Source organism: Motacilla alba, chromosome Z (genome assembly GCF_015832195.1).
Source record: "Motacilla alba alba isolate MOTALB_02 chromosome Z, Motacilla_alba_V1.0_pri, whole genome shotgun sequence".
Taxonomy (NCBI): domain Eukaryota; kingdom Metazoa; phylum Chordata; class Aves; order Passeriformes; family Motacillidae; genus Motacilla; species Motacilla alba.
The window spans coordinates 17,212,337-17,231,504 of record NC_052046.1 but is presented as its reverse complement, the minus strand read 5'-3'; the positions used below and the strand labels follow the sequence as shown (position 1 = coordinate 17,231,504).

The window sequence follows — 19,168 nt, the reverse complement described above, 5'->3', positions numbered from 1 at the left end:
ATTTCCCTCGTGGGCTCTCCATGAACCTACAGCTTTGTGCCAGTCTCTTCTCAGGTTAATTCCAGCTTGCTGTTTTAGGCCTTCATGGTATGACGAATTTGATGATGCAGATGCTTGCTTGACTCTTGCCTCCAGGATGTCCTGTGGGTAGCTTCACTCATTTTTAAATTTACTTTGTTTCAAGCCTCCTCTATTGAAGCATTTAAAGCTTCTGAGAAGTAAAAAGTGGTTTCTAGGAAGCCATATAAGTCTCTCCAACCTACAGTGATAAGGTAGCATATTCTGGCTGATGGGCTCTCTCTCGCTCTCTAGCATCCCAGTGTCTCAAATACAGCACAGAAATCACTGAATTAACCTTCAGGCTCTGGCTTCTATGCATTTACAAGGTCAGCCCTTGTCTTTTTCTATGCAGTGAAGACTTACTGAAGGCTGATAGCAAGCACAGAATATGTCTCTGGGAGGATAGTAAAGATTTACTGCCTGGTTGTGAAATGTGTCTTCATGACTGGTTCTCACCAGTCACCTGAGCTGACAAATCTCCTTTAGTAGCACTTTATCACCTCTCTAGGAAAAACTTCAGTATTTTTGGTTTTCCCCAGAGCTGATTTTGTCAGGAAATGTTTTACAAATAGGAAGCTTTGCTCTTACTGACATAGATTGATATCTTACTGGAGTGCCTCTTGATTCACTCTGAACAACCTACTTGGAAATATTAAGTTCTCTAGCTTTTTGTGTAGGAAAATGAGCACTCTGCTAATAGTTGAATATAGGTGGGTTCTTTCTCAAAATCCTCATTAATCAGGGCTAACAGCTCTTGGGCAATAAAAAGATTGATCTGTGTAGATTCATGCTTTACTTCTTAGATGTCCGTATAAGGTGAATATATGAAGGAGAATATCCTGGATCACATGGCTGGAGAAAATTTTTGTGTGAGTAGTGAACCCAAAGGATGAAAAAGGAGGCAAAGAGCAGGATCTCTGTTGGCAACCTAGCCTCATTTAGCCCTGTGATTTTATGTGCTAAATCACATATCTTTTCAAAGGTGCATCTTTCTTATATTAAGTTTTCTTTGCAGATGAGAGAAATGTTACAAATTTGCCTTCTGACTATAATTGTCCAAACAAAACCAACAAAAACAACAAAGTCAGAAACACTGAACAGAAACACCTTCTCCTTTGGTCCAAGTCCCCATTAGAAATTTTCCTATCTTCATTTTTAAGCTGTTGGTGCTTTTCGTAGAAGCTCAGTGATGTGAAGAAGCCAGGTTTCTTAACATCAGCAGTTATTTGCAGGTATGGATTCCTGCTGCTGCTGTGGGTGGCGTTAACAGATACCCATTAAGTTAATAAATGGACTACATAGAAATCTGTACGCATGCAACTTAAAGCAAATAGCTTGATCTCACACATGTTTACAGGGCTTCCAAATAGTTTTTATTTCCTGTGTATGATTATATTGCTCAGATCAATTCCATTCTCTGGGTTTTACCCCTTTTTTTTATCTGAAACTGGTTATAGTAAAGCACCAAGATATTATTTTCCTGTTTTGGAATTTATAGTCTAGATTTTTTTATCTAATCAAAGGCAAATTCTACCAAAAGCAACATCACGGTTAATATCCTATTTTTTTCTGAAAAACCATGGATTATAACTGGATGATAATGAGAAACTACATACTCATCTTCAAAGGAGCTTTTATTGTCTGAAGACTTGATTTTCATCTCTTTTGTGTCATGCTTTTTACTCTGTAGTGCTATTTTTCTGTTAACAACTCTTTGCTGTGTACCTGTAGTGTATCCTACTAACCCATAGTCTTGAGTGATGAAACAGCTCAGCCTCTCCAAACTTAAATGCTTAAACAGACAATGTGTAAATTTTTCTCCCAGGTTTCCCAATAGACATAAGCAGAACAGTGGGAGCTTACTTATCTGAAAGGAAATGAGAGTGTTGTATTCCAGCAGTCAGGAGGAGAGCAAAAGCATCCTTGATTCTAAGAAAGAGGATTCTCCTTGCTCTGATGTATATGTATCAGTGACTTGTGTCTCTGCCTACCTTAAAATCAAAGGTGCGTGTAGGCGTGCTAGACACAGTAGTCTTCTTACAGGCATCATCCCATAGAATCATAGAGTGGTTTGGATTGGAAAGGACCTTGAAGATCATTTATTCCCAACCCCACTGCCATCAGCAGGGACAGCTTTGACTAGACCAGGTTGCTCAGACCCCCATCCAAACTGGTCTTGAACACTTCCAGAAGTAAGGCATCCACAGCTTTCCTGAGAAACCTGTTCCAGTGTATCATCATCCTCACAGCAGAGTTTCTTCCATATATTTAACCTAAATCTCCTTCTTTCACTGTGTACCCATACATCCTTGCCCTGGCACTCCAGTTCCTGTCAGAGAATCCCTCTCCAGCTTCCCTGTAGGCCCCTTCAGAAGGTGTCTGTGAGGTCCCCACACAATCCTCTCTTCTCCAGGCTGAACAGCCCCAACTTGCTCAGCCTATCCTCATAGCAGGGGTGCTCCAGCCCTCTCACCAACCTCCTGGCCCTCCTCTGGACCTGTTTTAACAACTCCTTGTGCTGGAAGCCCCAGAGCTGGATGCAGTGCTCCAGGTGGGGTTTCAGCAGAGCAGAGAGGCAGAACCCCTCTCTCAGTGTGCTGGCCAATGCTGCTTTGGATGCAGCCCAGGATTCCCATGGCTTTCTGGGCTGGGAGCACTCACTGCTGGCTCATGGTGAGTTCTTCATCAGCCACCACCCCCAAGTCCTTCCCCACGGGGCTGCTCTCAATCACTTCTCTGCCCAACCTTTGGGTGTGCTGGAATTGCCATGATCTAGGAGGCTTTTGCTTGGCCTTGCTGTGTTCCCTGAGGTTTGCCTGGTCCCACCTCTCAAGCCTGTCCAGGTCCCTTTGGATGGCATCCCTTCCCTCCAGCGTGTCCACTGCATCATGTCCTCAGCTTGGTGCTGAGGGTGCACTCAATCCACAAATCCTTCAGCCTTTCTCTACTTCCTACAACAGATGTAGAAATGAGAGAAGACATCCTAATTCCTTCTTTTATTTTGCAAAATGTATGCTAGTAAATGGATTACAAAAGAAAGTGATGTACTGGGACAAAACCCAAGGAACTGTTCATTCTCTCTGCTCTCCCTGGTGTTGTTAAGGAAGGCCAAAATTTTGTGTATTGGGTAATTGCTTTCTTTCCTAAAATGAGATATGTTTGTAATGGCGTCATTTAACAGCTGATTTAGGGCCAGATGCATGTGCTTTATCTGCCGTTTCTTGCTTGACTCTGGATCTTCTTATATGTACAGAAAGCCAACTTTTTAAATTGTTACTGACTCTTTGCTACAGTAATATTTGTAACAGAGATTCCCTTGATTATTTATATGGTGTGCATCAAGCGCTTTAAATAGTCATCATCAGATGATGATTTTTTAAAACTTTTTAATATCTTTCCTGTTCTGAGAGGTTAAATTGGCTGATAGACAAAAATCACTTGGCTTTCCTTAATGATTGTTATCCCTTTACTCCATGGTAGCCCAGCAGACCTGCCATTTCTCCCACAGACGTGTGTCTTCTTATGCAATGAAATACCTTTCTTCTGTTTGCATGCATGTTTGCTCGTCTGCTTATCATCTTACTTCTGCCTAGCTTCTCTTAAAGGTTGTGATTCATTGTCTTTTGACCAATGTCACTTGAGTGAGATTTCCAGGAAGAAAATACATTTTTAGATACAGAAACCTCTCAAAAATTCTTACTTGGGTGATCCTGATTTTCTTCTTTTCTTGCTTTCCAGTTTCCTTTATTGTGTGTGTTCATCCTGTGAACACCATGCTGAATCTTGAACTTCTGAGAGAACTTAAAATTTGAGGAGATTTAAAATCAGTTTCTGTCTTTAAATTTCCCCTGTGCTAGGATTTGGTTTCACTGGTTTTGACACGATTCTTACTTTGAGGATGCCAAAGTTAATTAGATATATATGGTCACTGCTGTTCAGTGACTTAAGTGTGGCTACCACTTCAGTGGGAGAGAACTTTATGGAGCAAGCCCTTTAATGATCTTCTGGGATACAAGGTTGTTTCTCCACTCTGTCAATTTTAAAGGTTAACTTTGCCAGGAGAGATAAAAGCAAGACTTAGGGGAAAGCTTGCATTTTCTTCTAATCTTTTTTCCTTCTTTCCGTTACCATTTTTGTGGGATTTCAGGATTTTTGTAGGTGAACAGTGATTGATTCCCTTTATAGAAAAGAGCTAGACTCTTCATCAGCCCAGCTGAGAGTATGGAGACTGAGGACAGTGTATAAAAGACTTGCCATGGGTGTGCTTCCTCTATGAATTACAGCCTCCCTCAGGCAACCCAACCTGTGCCTCAGAACAGTAGCCCTAATCAGGCTGCCCAGGCTGACAGTCCAGCCCTGGCATGGGCCACCCAGCTCTGCTGCCATTGGCCATGATGAAGAAAGTTACACCACTTAGAAAACACCTGTATGTGACTAGGGTGATTAAGCACAAACAGGCCAAATCTTTTCTAATCTCTAATGTCCTCTAAATACTTTTCTTCGTATAATTGCAATAAGCAGTGGTGTGGTTTATTTCCCCTGCCTCCAAATGCTGTTTTCCTGACTGTCCTTTTGCAGTGTGTTGTGAGCATTAATTTTACTGTAAGCCAGTGTCAAGCTAAACCTGAGCAATTCAGAACTTACTAAAATGTCACAGGCTATGAGAAATGCTTGTTCTGTCTGGAACACAGCTGCATGGAGCTCTAGAGTCTTAAGAAAAGTACTGTCTCAAACAATGTAGCTACTTACATCCCTAGGTATCATGTTTTCCTTTATTCAGAAGGGTAGGGTTTTTTTCGTAAATGGTAATGCCTTTCTCTCCATCAAAATCGAGACTTTTTCCCCATCCTGGAGATGAGCTGAGCTGAGCTGTGACTATGTACCTAGGTAAAAGAAAGGGTTTGCTAGTTAAATACCTGTTGTCCACTGTCATAGTTACAACTCAGGCTGTTTCAAAAGGTAAAGAAAGGAGCAAGGACATTCCAGGGGAGGAATGCAGTGTAATCTTTCACATTGAAACAGATAGGTGCAAAGCCTTTTCAGACCTTTTGATTTTGATACTGTTCTTGAGGAATCTGATTAATCTTGATAATGAAAACTGCAAAGCACTATTCTACAAGTACTGAATTGCTTTGGAGACTTCAGCATTTGAGGACCATTGTTTTTAATTGAGCCAGAACACGTTGTCCGTCCTCAACCCAATAATCCTTTCCCAGATCAAGAAATTGAAAAATGTTTCATTTCACACCAAAGATACAGACACCCCTATTTGCTTTCAAATTTTAAATGAATCTAGAAGTAATTGTTTTTAAAACAGCAACTTTGAACAACAAAATCACATCTTCAAAGCATGCCAGAATAAAATACTTCAGAGATTTTTCAGGTTTTCTGCTAAAATACTCTGAACTGACACAAATTTGCATTTTGAATTAGTAAGCCTGCACTGGTTTTAGTCCCTCTTGCTAAGAAAATAATCTCAGCGAAAAGAGAATGGAAGAAGTACTGTCATTTTGTATGTCCATAAGCTTTCTGCTTCAATTGTGTGATAGTAAGATTTGTGATCTGCCTTGTGTAGGGAGAGAGGAAGTTGTTTTTAATGGCAGACACTTTTTTGTGAAAAGGTCAGGCTTTCCTTAGCAGTATTAGAGAAGGTGTACACATTTGGTGCCTAAGAAGTCTGATTCTTGGGATTTTATTTTTTGTTCATGGGGTCTTACCAGATTTATATCCAGTTATGTTTTTTTTAAACTTATACAGCTGCTGTAGTCTCACTGCAATTGTTGATCTCTAAGGTATCCCTCTTGTACCACTGTTAAAATGTCATGTACAAAATTGAAGAATTTTTTTTGTCTTTTTGAAATAAATTTTAAAGATTGAAGGTTAAAAACAGTCCATAGCTTAAATTATTTCTTTGTGTTTTAATTGCCTTCATCTCCCTGAGCTTTAATGAGAATATTCTATGTCTTTAATCTTTCTTCCTAATTTGGAAACTGGCAGGTAGCCTTTCAGCCACAGCCATGGAAGCTGTCACTTTTTAAAAGTTTGTTAGCTATTTACATCCTCCATAATACACATACTTTCTACAGTGAAGAAAAAATTAGCCTTGGCTTACAGGTTTTGTATATTTTAGGAAATCATATCCTCCAGAAGAATAAACAAAACCTGTAAGTGTATGTATGTTTCCTCTGTGAGAATTCTTTTTTCCCTTCATAGAAACAGCTGTGTGACCAAAATATCACAGGTTTTTATTCTATTTCCTGACTTTACCTTACGCTAAAATATGCCAACATTTCACATTCCCGAAAGAAAAGTGATACTTTCCTGAGTCTCAGCTCTGTGCATAACTGCACCGAATTTTTCTGATGCAGTAAAAGCTGTTTTCACAGAACAGAAAATCTCTGTTTTTCTCATCCTTAATGCAAAAGGAAAGCAACAGGAAATTATTTGTAAAAACAAATATAGCAAAAAAATCCAGCATAAATAGGGCAGGAGCAAAGAAGTTCATTACAGTTCATATACTGTAAGACATCCAACATTTTAAATGTTTGTCCTCTATCAAAATGCAATAGAGTTCAAATTTTAATAGTGTTTGTAATGTTTTCCACTTGATGCGTCTTTGCCTTTCTTCTGGTTTCCATTAGTTCACTTTGAGCAATTCAGATCATTCTGTGAACAAGCTAATTCTTTCTTGTGGGAATTAAGTTATACAGTATTGTTTCTTTGGTATTTGAATGTCCATCTGAAATACTTGAGTGCTGAGTACCATGTATGATGTTTTTCGTAAGAATTGCCAAATTACACAGTCTTATTCCTTAAGAATATTTTGAGTCAAAATACTAGATATTTAGAAATTGGCACTCTGAATATTCAGTAGATGACATGTTTGCTGTGAAATCAATTAGCTTTAATAGAGTGAGTCATGCAAATGAAAACACCATCCATGTACCAGTTAAATATTAGAGTAAATGAAGGACAGTGGTGGTATTTTGTAATAAATATAACAGATTTTAACACTCTTTCCTCACTTTCCTGTAGCCTTTTCCATGTGCTTATCCTGAACCTAGCCATTGTAGGAGCTGGAGTAGCAATGGCAAGATTTTATCCAAATATAGGAGGTATCATAAGGTGAGTGTTGCTTGCAGCGAGCTTCCCTGAGGTGTTACTACGTTTGTGTCTTGATGTTGAAAAGGAGTGCTAATAATTGTACCTTTATATTTTGTGTAGCTTGTGCCTTCTTAAGTTGTAAATAATGATTTGGTGTGTAAACAGTCAGCTGACAAAGTTCGGACATCTGTTATTCTGCCTCTGTGTCTGAGGTGGTTGACTTTTACTGGAGCTGTACCTTTGGACCTTGTAATTCTACTCGTAAAAGAATGTGGTGCCAGAAGAAAAGTTGCTTTGTTATTGTGCTCTTCTCTCAAGTTTGTGTTTTGTATTAAGAGCATTTGAATGTGGATTGAAGGTCCATAATAAAAATCCAAGAAAGCACGTGCTTCTAAGTGCCTCTAAGTGATATCTTAAATATACTATTTTGATGAAAAGCTAGGATTTCTATAATTAGAAAATATTAGGGGAAATAATAAGGACTCTACTGTGTTGACGTCAGCGTATTTATATGCATTGTCATTTATTCTTGGTTTGCATCTTTCCTAAAGCAACCAGGAGAGGGAGGTGTTTAAAAATACCAAAATCTGCAATTATAAAACCAGAATGACAGGTTTGCATCTGACCAAAGTAGCAAAATAACTTACTTTTGCTCAGTGGCTGATCTTTGAGGGTTTTTCCCATTTCCTCTTTTACTTCTGTCTCTCCTTGTAGTAATTTTTTTTGTATTCCAGTAATAGAGATGGTCAAGTAAATTGTCATCATAGACTCTTGGAATGATAGAATAGACCTTAAGGTTGGAAGGGACCTTGAAGATCATCTAGTTCCAACCTCCTGCCATGGGCAAGGAACACCTGCTGCTAGACCAGGTTGCTCAGAGTCCCATCCTATCCGGCCTTGAACATTTCCAGGGATATGACATCCACAGCTTTCCTGGGTAACCTGTTCCAAAGTCTCAGCACCCTGACAGGAGAGAATTTCTTCCTGATACCTAATTTGGTTAAAGGTTGTGCAATACATATCTCTGTTTGCAAATAGGTGCTTACCTCTTCTGATGTCTCTATATTGTGCATATTAACTAAACATGTTGAACAGTGGATTTCCAGCAGATAAATTGTCTTTATATAGTCTAACTTGTGTGTTTGCAAGTTAGACTGATCGTTCCTTGGAAAGAAATGTTCAAATATTTGAAACAAAATATGTTGTTACTTAATAACATTTGGCTCCTTGGTAGGTGAAAATAATACAAACATTTTTGTAAGCAAGGGTTAGGTTAGAAAAAGAACAGTTAAATGTTTCCCTTGCTGTGGTTGATCATGTTACCAGAAGGGCATGTTGTTCCTTTTAGGTCTGAAGAATTATTTCCTGGAAGTTCATTAAATAAATTAAAATAAGAATTGTAGATTCAGGAACATTTCTATATTTAAATGCTTTAATCTGTGTTCTCAGATGGCTGGAGTGCAATGAGGTTTGCAATTCTGACAGTAAAGGATGTGTAACAGAGGATGCCCTGTCCATTCTCTTTCTGTTGCATATTGACAAATTTCCCCAAAGAAAGTAAAAACATCAAGTCTTAAGTAAGGGATTTGGTTCCAAACAGTATCACAGGGTGTGACTGAAAGGACAGAGCCATGTCAGAGTGCAGGTACAAGTAAGCAGGGGGCTGAACAACATAGAGAGTGGTTATTAGGTGCTAGTGAAAGAGGTAGAGCTCAGTAAGGAACAGAAATTGATGTTTCGCGATTGCAGATAGTCAGTATTCATCCAGATTGTTCATTGGTTTGGCAGGGGGAAATGACAATAAGAAATAAGAATAAATGCAAAGCATTCATTCTTTTTTTTTTTTTCTTCCCCTCTTCCCTCCCTTTCCTCAGATACTCTGGAGCAACATGTGGTCTGGCCTTTGTGTTCGTGTATCCATCACTCATCTACATGATCTCCCTGCACCGTGCTGGGCAGCTGACGTGGCCTGCACTGATTATTCACATCTTTATTATCCTCCTTGGACTGGCTAATCTGATTGCACAATTCCTATTGTGAAAACTCCCCTTTCTCCCGTGGTTGTCACAATTGGTACTGCGATATTTGGCAACAGCCTTGAGCAACACTGTGAGGCATGAGGACTGTCCTCAATGTGAGGATCTTGGGAAAAGCTTCACCTTTGAAACAAATTTGAAACACATCATTCAAGTGCTTTACAGGAAACATGTCTTGCTTCTCTGAAATCACAGTCTTATGAGAAGTAAAATGGTTTGCATTTGAGTGATACAGTTTTCCTGGTTTTGTTGAAGGTATATAAAAAACTAGCAATGTTCGAATATTTTAGTATTTTACAGCACATTTCTCCAAATACAAAGCTTCCAGCCTCAAGCTGTGGAAGTTTTTCGTCCAAATGAACTGTCCTTACCTTGATTAGCAGACATGCTTTCTCAGTATTGTTCAGTGACTCTTTGAAATGCTCTTTTGTTGCAGTTATTTTCCTGATTTGTTTGGGAAATGAAGAATTTATTGTCTTTCTTCTTTTTTTTTTAGGTTAATTTATAGTCACTTGGGTCAAAATGCACTCTTAATTTTGAATACACTATTAAATTGTTTTGGCAATATTTTTCCTCTAGGAAATTCCAACAACGAGAAACAATAAACTCATGTTTCAGTGTTTTATTCAGAACCAATATGTACACAACTTATTTGTGATCTTACAATACAAAAAAGCCAGGAGGATAAAAAAAATAAGAAGAAGACAATTAAAATCAGTAATTCTGGGCTTGACCTCAGTTCAACTCTGTTACTGGGCTATTATGTGCTGTGAAGTTGTCTTGTCAGGAGTTGCATGTGGTTTTTATGGATGCATGGTGTACACAGCATTTGTTCATCACAGGCCTGCCCTTGTAGGGTCTTCCTCTGGTGGTCTCTCACTTCCCCACTATATTACTCTAGACCTTCTGGATGTGAGCAGAGAGAAAAAGCCAGCAGTCTTCAGAATGGATGAAGTGAAAGAATTTAAGTTTTAAATAATTTTAACAGAAGCTGCAAGAATCTGGGAAGATTTTGTTGTGGAGTTGGTTTTTTTTAACTTCTTGTTTATGAATTAAGAGGGTGTACATGCATAAGCACATAGATACCTTCCTTCATCTGCCTGCTGTAACTCTGTGTTTCAACCCAAAACATGCAGTAATTAAGTTGCCAGACACTAGTGGAATGTCATTTTTGTGGTTGGAGAGAGAGTAGAAACTCCTCTTTGTGCAGATTTTCAGTGCATTAAAATAATCAACAAATGTAGAATAATTGAAAGAGACCTCTGAGCAATACTAAATTCCAAAGTAAGTAAAAGAAGAAAAAATTTGGAGTGGTGCAATATTTGTGAGGTAGGAGTTGGGAAAGATAATTACATTGCAGGATAAGCGTTCATATTTTCATCAGAAAGACAGTGAAAAACATAACCTAGGTTATTATCATGCTTCTCTGGAAAATTGTGTGAATTTCTTTTAGTGATAATGTAAATCTATTTGTTTTACTTATGCTCCTCAAACTGTGTAAAGGATACTCACTTTCCTAAATATCCTTTGATTTGTATGAAATACAAGATTATATGGGTTTGGAATACTATCTGCAGAACACAGTGATTATTTCTGGTTGTTCTTTTCTTGTGAAACTTTCTGTGTTTTTAAATCAGAATTGGAGAATACATCCATCATCTATTCTGTATTACAGAGATCTGTCTGCCCCATCCTGGTCATTTTCTTCTGTGTAGACTCTTACAAGAGAAGTACTTGAAAACCAAAAGGAAAGGACAAAATACACAGATTTCCTAGCATTGTTGGCTTGTTCACATTAAGCTCTTGTGCTTATTTATTGTAGGTTCAGTGCTTAATTTAGGTACAAACCCTGATCAGTGCAAGTAATTAAATTTTATTATATCCTTCCATGTTCCATTTGAATATGATTCCTTTATTTATATCCTTGTCATTGAAGCTGATGGTAAAATACCCATTGATTTTAGCGGAATTAAATTCTGTTAGGATCTAGTAGTCAACAGAAATTCCTAGAAAGTCAGAATTCTTGGTGAGGTGTCGTCATTGCATCTTGTATCTTATCTCTTTTCAGTTATACCATGTACAATGACTGAGTTAAAATTTAGAAGGAAATTATTCAGGACATTTATAGAAGACACTTTTAGCTCTGTGTTACAGAGATAGATTCTTGCTGCACTGTTTATTTATACAAGCCTGTAAAACCTTTGATTTGAATTACAAACTGGTAAGCATTAGAGTGATAGCAAATATTTCATTACACTGTCATCTCCTGAAGCACACTTTCTTATAAGAATGTATTTTTTAATTTTACTGCATGCATTTGAGATTTTCACAAGCATAAGAAGCAGGTCAGGAGTGTGTAAGTAGATTGGCATTTTTAGGGATTCTCTTCTTTGTCAGCATCCTGAGTTAAATAATATCTTAAAGTTTAATGGAAACTTAAATGCCCTAAAACACCAGAGGTAGATTGCACTGTCTTTTTTTGTGCAAGTACAAAATGTAGTTACAAGCACACACTTCATCTGCAGTGATGGCCAGCTAATTTCACTTCCTTAGATGCTATGTTCCAGGATATCATCATGTGGTTTAGCAAAGCAAAGAAGGTAATATATTGACCCAGTCTTGTATTGTGAGATGTCATTTATTACCTTGTTACAGAAGAAAAACAATTCCTGCTGGAAATACTGAACTATGTCTTTACACTTGAACTTTGCTGAAGCAAGCTGTGAGGTGAAACACTTCTGGCTCTGGGCATTGACTAAGAATCTAATTTTCTACCTAACAGTACCAGGCTCCTTGTTTGGCACCATCCCTAACTCATTGCACTCTGACAATCCAGCCACCCATTTTATGTGATAATTCAGTGATGCAAACTGAAATTTTTGTTGCATGAGGTTTGAGCAGCTGCAGTCAATCCTCTGTGCTGATACCATCATGCTAAAATCCAGATCTCAGGATACATAAGGCGTTAACCCAGCATGACCTTCAGACATTGCCAAAGCAGAAATAGCCAGGGGAATTCCCAGGAAGCTCCAAGAGCAGTTGTGGACATGCCTGTGTGGTGAATTTGTGGACACGTCTGTAGGTTATTACACACTTTGAGCACTGATGCCAAGGGATTAGTTTTTCAGTGGGAGTGTTGTGATGAACAGAATTATTTTCTGAAGACAAGGACAGATGCTATGGCTCATAAGTCTATCATCTCTTAGGACATGAGAAAGAACTACCTTCCCCATATGTTTGCACTAATCTCATTGCCTTCTCTGTAATGGCCTAGCATCATTTTGTAAAGTTATTGTGGCCCAGATTCTTCCTTCCAGCTTCTAGTGGTCTTCATAATTTCTCCTATGTTTACTGGCTCTCAGTTTTTCCTTTGTTCTTCCACTCTCTCACAGCTGCATCTGTTCCTACAAATAATTTTTCCCCATTCCGTCTGGATTGGCAATGTAATGCTGATGTATTAAATCATGTAGCTCAAAAGACCTGTGCAGCAAATATGAGCATTTGGGATTCAAACATTTAAGTCATGTAAACAGAGGGTCTTGGGAAGGATATTTTATGTAACATTGCCTGTTCTCTTAGAGGTTCAGCCTTTCCAATGCCTTGTGCAAAAATACATTAAGATAATGGTTGCAGCACTGAACTCTTTGTCGTGTTGATAGCTTGCCTGCCCAACCTTCAGGCAACTCCCTTCTCCACCAGGCTTCTGCACAAGAGTTGTCTTTTTTTACATGCTCATGGAACCTTTTTTTCCATAGGGAGTCAGCTTGAGAGTCCGAAGGTTGCCAGAGCAGTTGGTTCCCCATTACTGCTCTAACCTGGCATCTCCCAACTTTGAGTGCTCAACTCTGGGCAAGTGTTAATGAGTCTGCACGGATATGTAGTCAGCCCTAAGGGTGATTAAACTCTTTTGTAGAGTTTACTAAACAAATTTTATATCCACCCATCTATAGATATCTGGAAAGTTGAGAGGCAGCAGCAGTGTAACTGAGTTACATCACAGCCAGAGCTGTGATGGGAAGGAGGAGAGACTTCCTGGAATACTGAGACAGTCAAAGCTAGGATGTACAGTCTGCACTATGGGAAGTCCTAGAGAATCCTGTGTACAGGAGCCAGACTGATGTTGCAGCCTCCAGATTCTGCAGTAAAATGGTAGTGAGGGAGGTGAGAGAGATAGTAGTGTCTGGAAAACGTGTTTGTGCCTTACAGGATGTTATGCTTCAGAGGACAACTGCACTAAACATCTGTCACCTTTATGACAGATATGAAGATACCTACCTGAGGAAAAAATAATAATGGGAGAAGGATCAGTGCTTGGCAATAATTGGTACTACTACCAACAAGATAGTGTCCCTCTTTCCTTCAGCTGGAAGCAAAAAATAATTCCTGTGGGCAGGTCACAAAATCTGGGAGCTGTTTTCAGTAAAAAATATGCTATTTTAGGAGATTTTTCCATAACTTCTTAATAGGAAGTAAAATACTAGTGATAGACAAAGCACTGATTTGTTTGGTTTAGCCCATTTTACTGTGCTTAATGGGGGCGTACAGTGTTAGCTTTTTCCTCTTGAAAGAGGAAGTTCTATGAGATTGGAACCATGATCAGTGTATTCAATTCCTTTGCACTTAAGAACACCGTTAAAGTACTCTTGGAAAGGAGCAGGACTCAACCTGCCAGATCATTGCTACTTCTGCCTGCTGTAATTTCAGATGGTGGAACCAGTGCCACATAACCGTGTCTCTGTAGTTTGTATTTCCAAACACCAGAAGATCCAAGAGGGGCAGGAAGGGTCTCTCTTTTTTTTTCAAATTTACCTAATTATAGCTTTTCTTATATACCTCCTTTTTGTAATCCTGAAGTAGATTAAACAGTGCAGATGAAAAATGCAGCTTTTTTTTGGTCACATCTAAGTGTGCTTGTACTGCAGCTTGGCTAAAGCTCATTGAATTATTTCCAGTAGCCCAAAAACTGTTTAAAAACTGCTGTCCATGTGTTCCCTTTCATAATTGTTTGAATGGCCTTTTTTCAATTCTGTGAACATTGTTAACTTCTGACATTTCATTAAACTGTTAGAGGAAGTTGAGATTAGTCAGGTCATTTCAAATCAACACAGCAAAGTCATTCAGCTGCAGTAGGAGCGGAGGGAAAATGCCTACACATTTGAGTACCAGGCTAGATACCAAATGCCATACCAAAGAGAGACATTGTCCCGCTGCCCATCTGGCTTCTTCTCTTAGAGCAAAAGAAGGTTGATTAACCACAGGGGATTCAAATTACAGGCCTGTCATGGGAAGAGAGGAAAGGCTGTTTGCTGTTTTGCTGGTTTTTTATTTTTCCTCTTCAGTTAATCCTTTTTTTTTCTTTTTCTTTTTCTTTTTCTTTTTCTTTTTCTTTTTCTTTTTCTTTTTCTTTTTCTTTTTCTTTTTCTTTTTCTTTTTCTTTTTCTTTTTCTTTTTCTTTTTCTTTTTTTTTTTTTTTTCTGTAGTAATAAGAGACCAAGTTAGCCTAAGTAAACTCTTGTACATCCTTTCACCTTCTAGGATGAGAGTACAAGGGATTTGGCTGGTACAGAGTGGCAGAGACAATGGAAATGATTTCCAGGAACACTTTGTGCTGACTTTGTGTGTTTGGAATTTGGAAGAGCCCAAGGTTGCTCTGCATTTCTTCTACAGAGGTGTAGCACTCTTCACTAAGGGAAGACTCAGCTTCACCTACCCTGTCTGCCGTCCTTGGGCCTGAGGGAGAGGATTTGCATGACTAAAGTCCTCTGTTATGGAAATAAAGCTGCTATTTAGGGTACAGCCAGATTCACAACAATAGACAAAAGATCATATCCTGCCTTTCTGAAACTTGCCATGAGCAGATTACTCTTGACTGATGTTCCTAAGACTAGATTTATTAAGCCTTTGAAATAATTCCAGCGTTTATGATGCCACTACCTCCCTATTTTTACAGGGTTGGCTCAGGTTCAAGTGTCATCTTGTCTGTCCTCTTGATACACTGTATACCAAAGGAGTGCAAAGTTAGGGGTAAACTCTACAGCCAAACTCCTAATAATTGTGACTTCTCTGAATAATTAGTTGTGATATCAAAGATGTAACAAAATTTGCTATTAATGCAGTGGCAGGACGGTGTTGCATTTTTTTAAACAAACTGATTTGGCCTAAAACAACCTTGGTCTATAAGAATACAGAAAATATGAGTTGTAACTGCATGAACTGTTCCGGCTTCTACTCCGACAGAAGAAAATAAGTTTAGTTACAGAATAACAGACGGGGACAGCTTTTGCTCTCTGAGTGTACATGTTTATACAACTTTCTATAGGCAGCCAGCTACCCCGTTGTAGCCATTGCAGTCAGTGATGGGCTTCAGCTTCTCCAGAAATAACCTCTTACCTAAAGTGCACGTTTCTTCATTCCTTTCCTGTCTGCTTTCATAGATAACTCATGCCCCAATGAACCCCCTTCAGGCAGGTTTATTCACCTGATTTGCACCTTGGTAATAAATTGCCGTTTAGTGGCATCAAAGGAGAGTGTAAGTGACAAGCTTCCACACCTTCCCTGAGAGCTTAGGAGACTGTCCCATTTCCCCATTCTGCACTGGAATGTCTATAGTTACCTCTGAGGACAAACTGCAAGTAAATTTCAACCACAGAGTAAGCTTGTGAAAAAACTGGCTTCTATGGTTTTATTGTGAGGGCACCACATCGTTTTCTTTAACACATGACTGAGTCTTTTACCTTCATCCCATGTGTTTATACAGGGAAAATCAGGCCATTGGACAGCAGAATGTTTAAACATTGCATATGCTTCCCGGTGCACCCTGACTAAAGCAGGTCTCATAAAAATTAATTTGATAAAATTATGTTCTCTGTCGAATCAGGGGTAGAAACACATCAACCTCATTTTATCCAGTATGTGAAATGACTGGAAAAGAATCACATGGTAAGATCCATATGAAAGACGACTATAAAAAGAGAAGCTTTAGAAGTCATCAAAATGCACATAAACAATTTTCTGGCAAGGGCAGCCTAGACCTCTGGCTTACTTGGGATGCTTGCCATCAATAGGAATCTTTCCCTTTGCTTTCAGTGGGCACTGGTTCAGCCCTTGGAGAAGTTGCTTTTGAAAAGATTTTGGCAGTTAAGGGAAGATTCCATGAGAAACAGCAGGACTCCACTTTCCATGCAAGGATCTGGGTAAACTTCAGCAGCTGTTACTCAGATGCAGCTGGACCTGCATCACAGTTTGCATGCTGTATTGTTGAGTGTGAAATAATAAATTTACTTCTTTTAAAAGTCACTGAAATGGTGAGCTCCAAAGTAAAACATGGGACAGAAGTGGGAAGTGGGAAGTGCCTTTTTTAAATTTTCTTTCCCTTTTTTTTGGGGGGGGTTGGTGGGGATGGGGAGTAAGAGTGCTGTTTAGTTTGGGGTTTTTTTCATGCAGCGATAACTCATACAGGAATACACCTCTGAAGTAACCTTAGTGCACTATGTCATTCCAGGATGGATCGATCTTGGTTTGTTGTTTTGACTCCTTGGGCAAAAAATTACTCAGACTCTGGGATTTCTGTGTTGTTGCATTGTGGGCCCCTATGTACTTGTTCCTTGCATGTTAGTTATTCATCAGTAGCATTTCTCTGTGGAGAATTTTATAGCACTTGAACCACATGGAAAGTATGCACCAAGCTTAACTGTTAAATTTGGTGAATAATCTGTTGTGTATAGATGTTGTCATGTATTTCTGGGGAAGAAAAAGCCCACTAAGGGCACTCTGTCCTCTTCAAAAACATATGTCAGAAATGGTCACAGAGCTTTAAAAGATCTTCCCTCTTGAATGTGCTGTGTGAATTTCCATGTGATTCACTACCTTCATTACTGACTAGAGCCACAAACCTCAAGCCAACAGACAGCTGGAGAGAAGTTGTGAATTTTTTGACCACATTTATTTTAAAACATTTAGCCAAAGTATATATGAAGTCATGGAAGGCTCAGAACTCCATTTTCTGTTGTTTCCTTCTCCATCAGCCCCATCACTTGTTCATTATATCACGCTGCATTTTAGACTTACTAGTCCACTTTTTCTTACCCTCACTGCCAGCTGTCCCTGTTCTGGCAGTCCTGATGACAGTTCTTCAGCAGGTGAATGGACAGTTGTGTAGCCCATCAGGGCTCTCAGAGGAGCCACTGACCTGCACAACTCAAGTAGAAAGAGTCTCTTTGGGGAATCTAAAGACATTCTGGTGCTGACCTGTTTTGAAGAGGGCACCACTGACATACAACATGCATTATAACATGCACCAACCCACTGTTGCTTGAACCCCTGAGGTACTCTTTGGTCATGAAGTTTGCTGGGCTGTGATCAGTTACTTCCTGTGGTCACCTTGATATCCAGGCCACCAAGAGGATGAGTCTGTGGTGGCAGTCAGCTTGGCAGCCTGTCTCTTGGGATCAGTGAAACATCCTGGTTCTAGCTGTAGGGATATTGAGCTCATGTTGTGTCCTGGCCTGAGCAAATGCCAGAGGGGCTTTTCCCACTGCCAGCAGAGGGGTGGGAGCATCATGGGTGGATTGAGCTGGACATAACACAGGTACAGCCATGGCTGCTCCAGGCTGTATCCAACTTCCAGACACTCACACCTGAGGGCGGTGCCTTCCAGCTGCCAAATAGAAAATCTCCACTAAAATTGGTGTATCTGTGTGGACTGTTTTGCTGTTCCTACTTTGGAGACTTCCAAAGGAGATAAAATGCCTTACTGAGCACACAGAAATAATAGAAAATGAACAGAAGGATAGCATGTTAGCAAAAGTTACCTCAGGATATGTGCAGTTCCACCCAAAAACCTGGAGGTGCAAAGACAGAGAAAAACATTGTATCAGGGTTTCCATCTTCACAAGAACATTAGTAAAATCCTCCCAAATTTCAGCAAGCTCTTTTCAGCCTGATGTTCAAAAGCAATCAGCTAGTCACTACATACTCTTGTGGAGTGAGGTTAGAACTGTAAAGCTGTAAGTGAATGACCTCAGCAAAAGAGAGCTGAATTTCTTTAAAAACCTGCAAGTGGGGCAGTCAAACATGCAAATACATCACACACTGTGCTCATGTAGCTGATGCAAAAGCCTACCCACTCTGTTAATGGCTCCACATTAGACTATTAACCTTAAGGGACAAATGGAGTATGTTATGTAGAAGCCTGTAGGGAATGTGGTACAAAACGTCATTCTCCTTAATAATTAATTTCTACAGCTTTAAAGGTTTGGATCCTCCACAATATATATTTTTATTTGCTAATATTAAATGAATCTCTCTTGAAAGAGATGGATTCTGTTGGCTGGAAATCCTTACAATATCTAAGGCCAATATAGCACTAAATAAACTGAAACAATTTGAACTTTTTCGACTTCTTATGCTGTTATTACAGAAAAGGTATTTAGGAATGGGGTTTTTTGCCTTCAAGAATTTTGGAGTAATCCTTCATTTTCAGTTTCAAGATGACCAAATAGTTCCAGTAATTTCTGAGCTCCCTGCCAGTTTATTATTAGTGCAGCTGGCTACAAACCAGCTGACTGATGTCAGTCTCATAATAAAGAATGACAAAGCTGGACAAGGGTCCCATGAGAAACCAAAGAAGGAGGATCAAACACAATTGTAAACCTGTGCAAAAGGCTACAATGTCTCTGGCAATGGTTTTACCATTTTTTATAGCATTCTTTATTCTACAGCTTTTATTTGTTTTCCTTTCCAAGATATTTGCATGTTGCATTATTCTCTGTTTTGTTATTTGTCTGTTTCGGTTTTTTTAGTGCCATGTAATGGAGTACACAACTATTCTTATGTAATGTGAATGCATAACTATTTAATATGACTCATTAATATATCCCAGAAGGTAGAGCATCCCTAATTATTTGCTGTGTTGTCAGCTGTGATCTTAGGTTTGTGTCTTGCAGTTGTTTAAATTTATTGTAATTCTG

General features: G+C 39.1%; 1 protein-coding gene across 4 annotated transcripts in view; it reads left to right on the top strand.

Annotated features, from left to right (window-relative positions):
• SLC38A9 (solute carrier family 38 member 9) overlaps positions 1-9,933 on the top strand; it is a 45,070-nt gene extending 35,137 nt beyond the window's left edge. For all 4 annotated transcript variants that reach the window (XM_038124407.1, XM_038124406.1, XM_038124408.1 and 1 more), the window contains 2 exons: positions 7,096-7,185; positions 9,039-9,933. In XM_038124407.1, coding sequence (XP_037980335.1) covers positions 7,096-7,185; positions 9,039-9,204 — 256 coding nt within the window. In that variant the 3' untranslated portion in view covers positions 9,205-9,933. The remainder of the gene's footprint in view (positions 1-7,095; positions 7,186-9,038) is intronic.
• Positions 9,934-19,168: the final 9,235 nt, after the last annotated feature.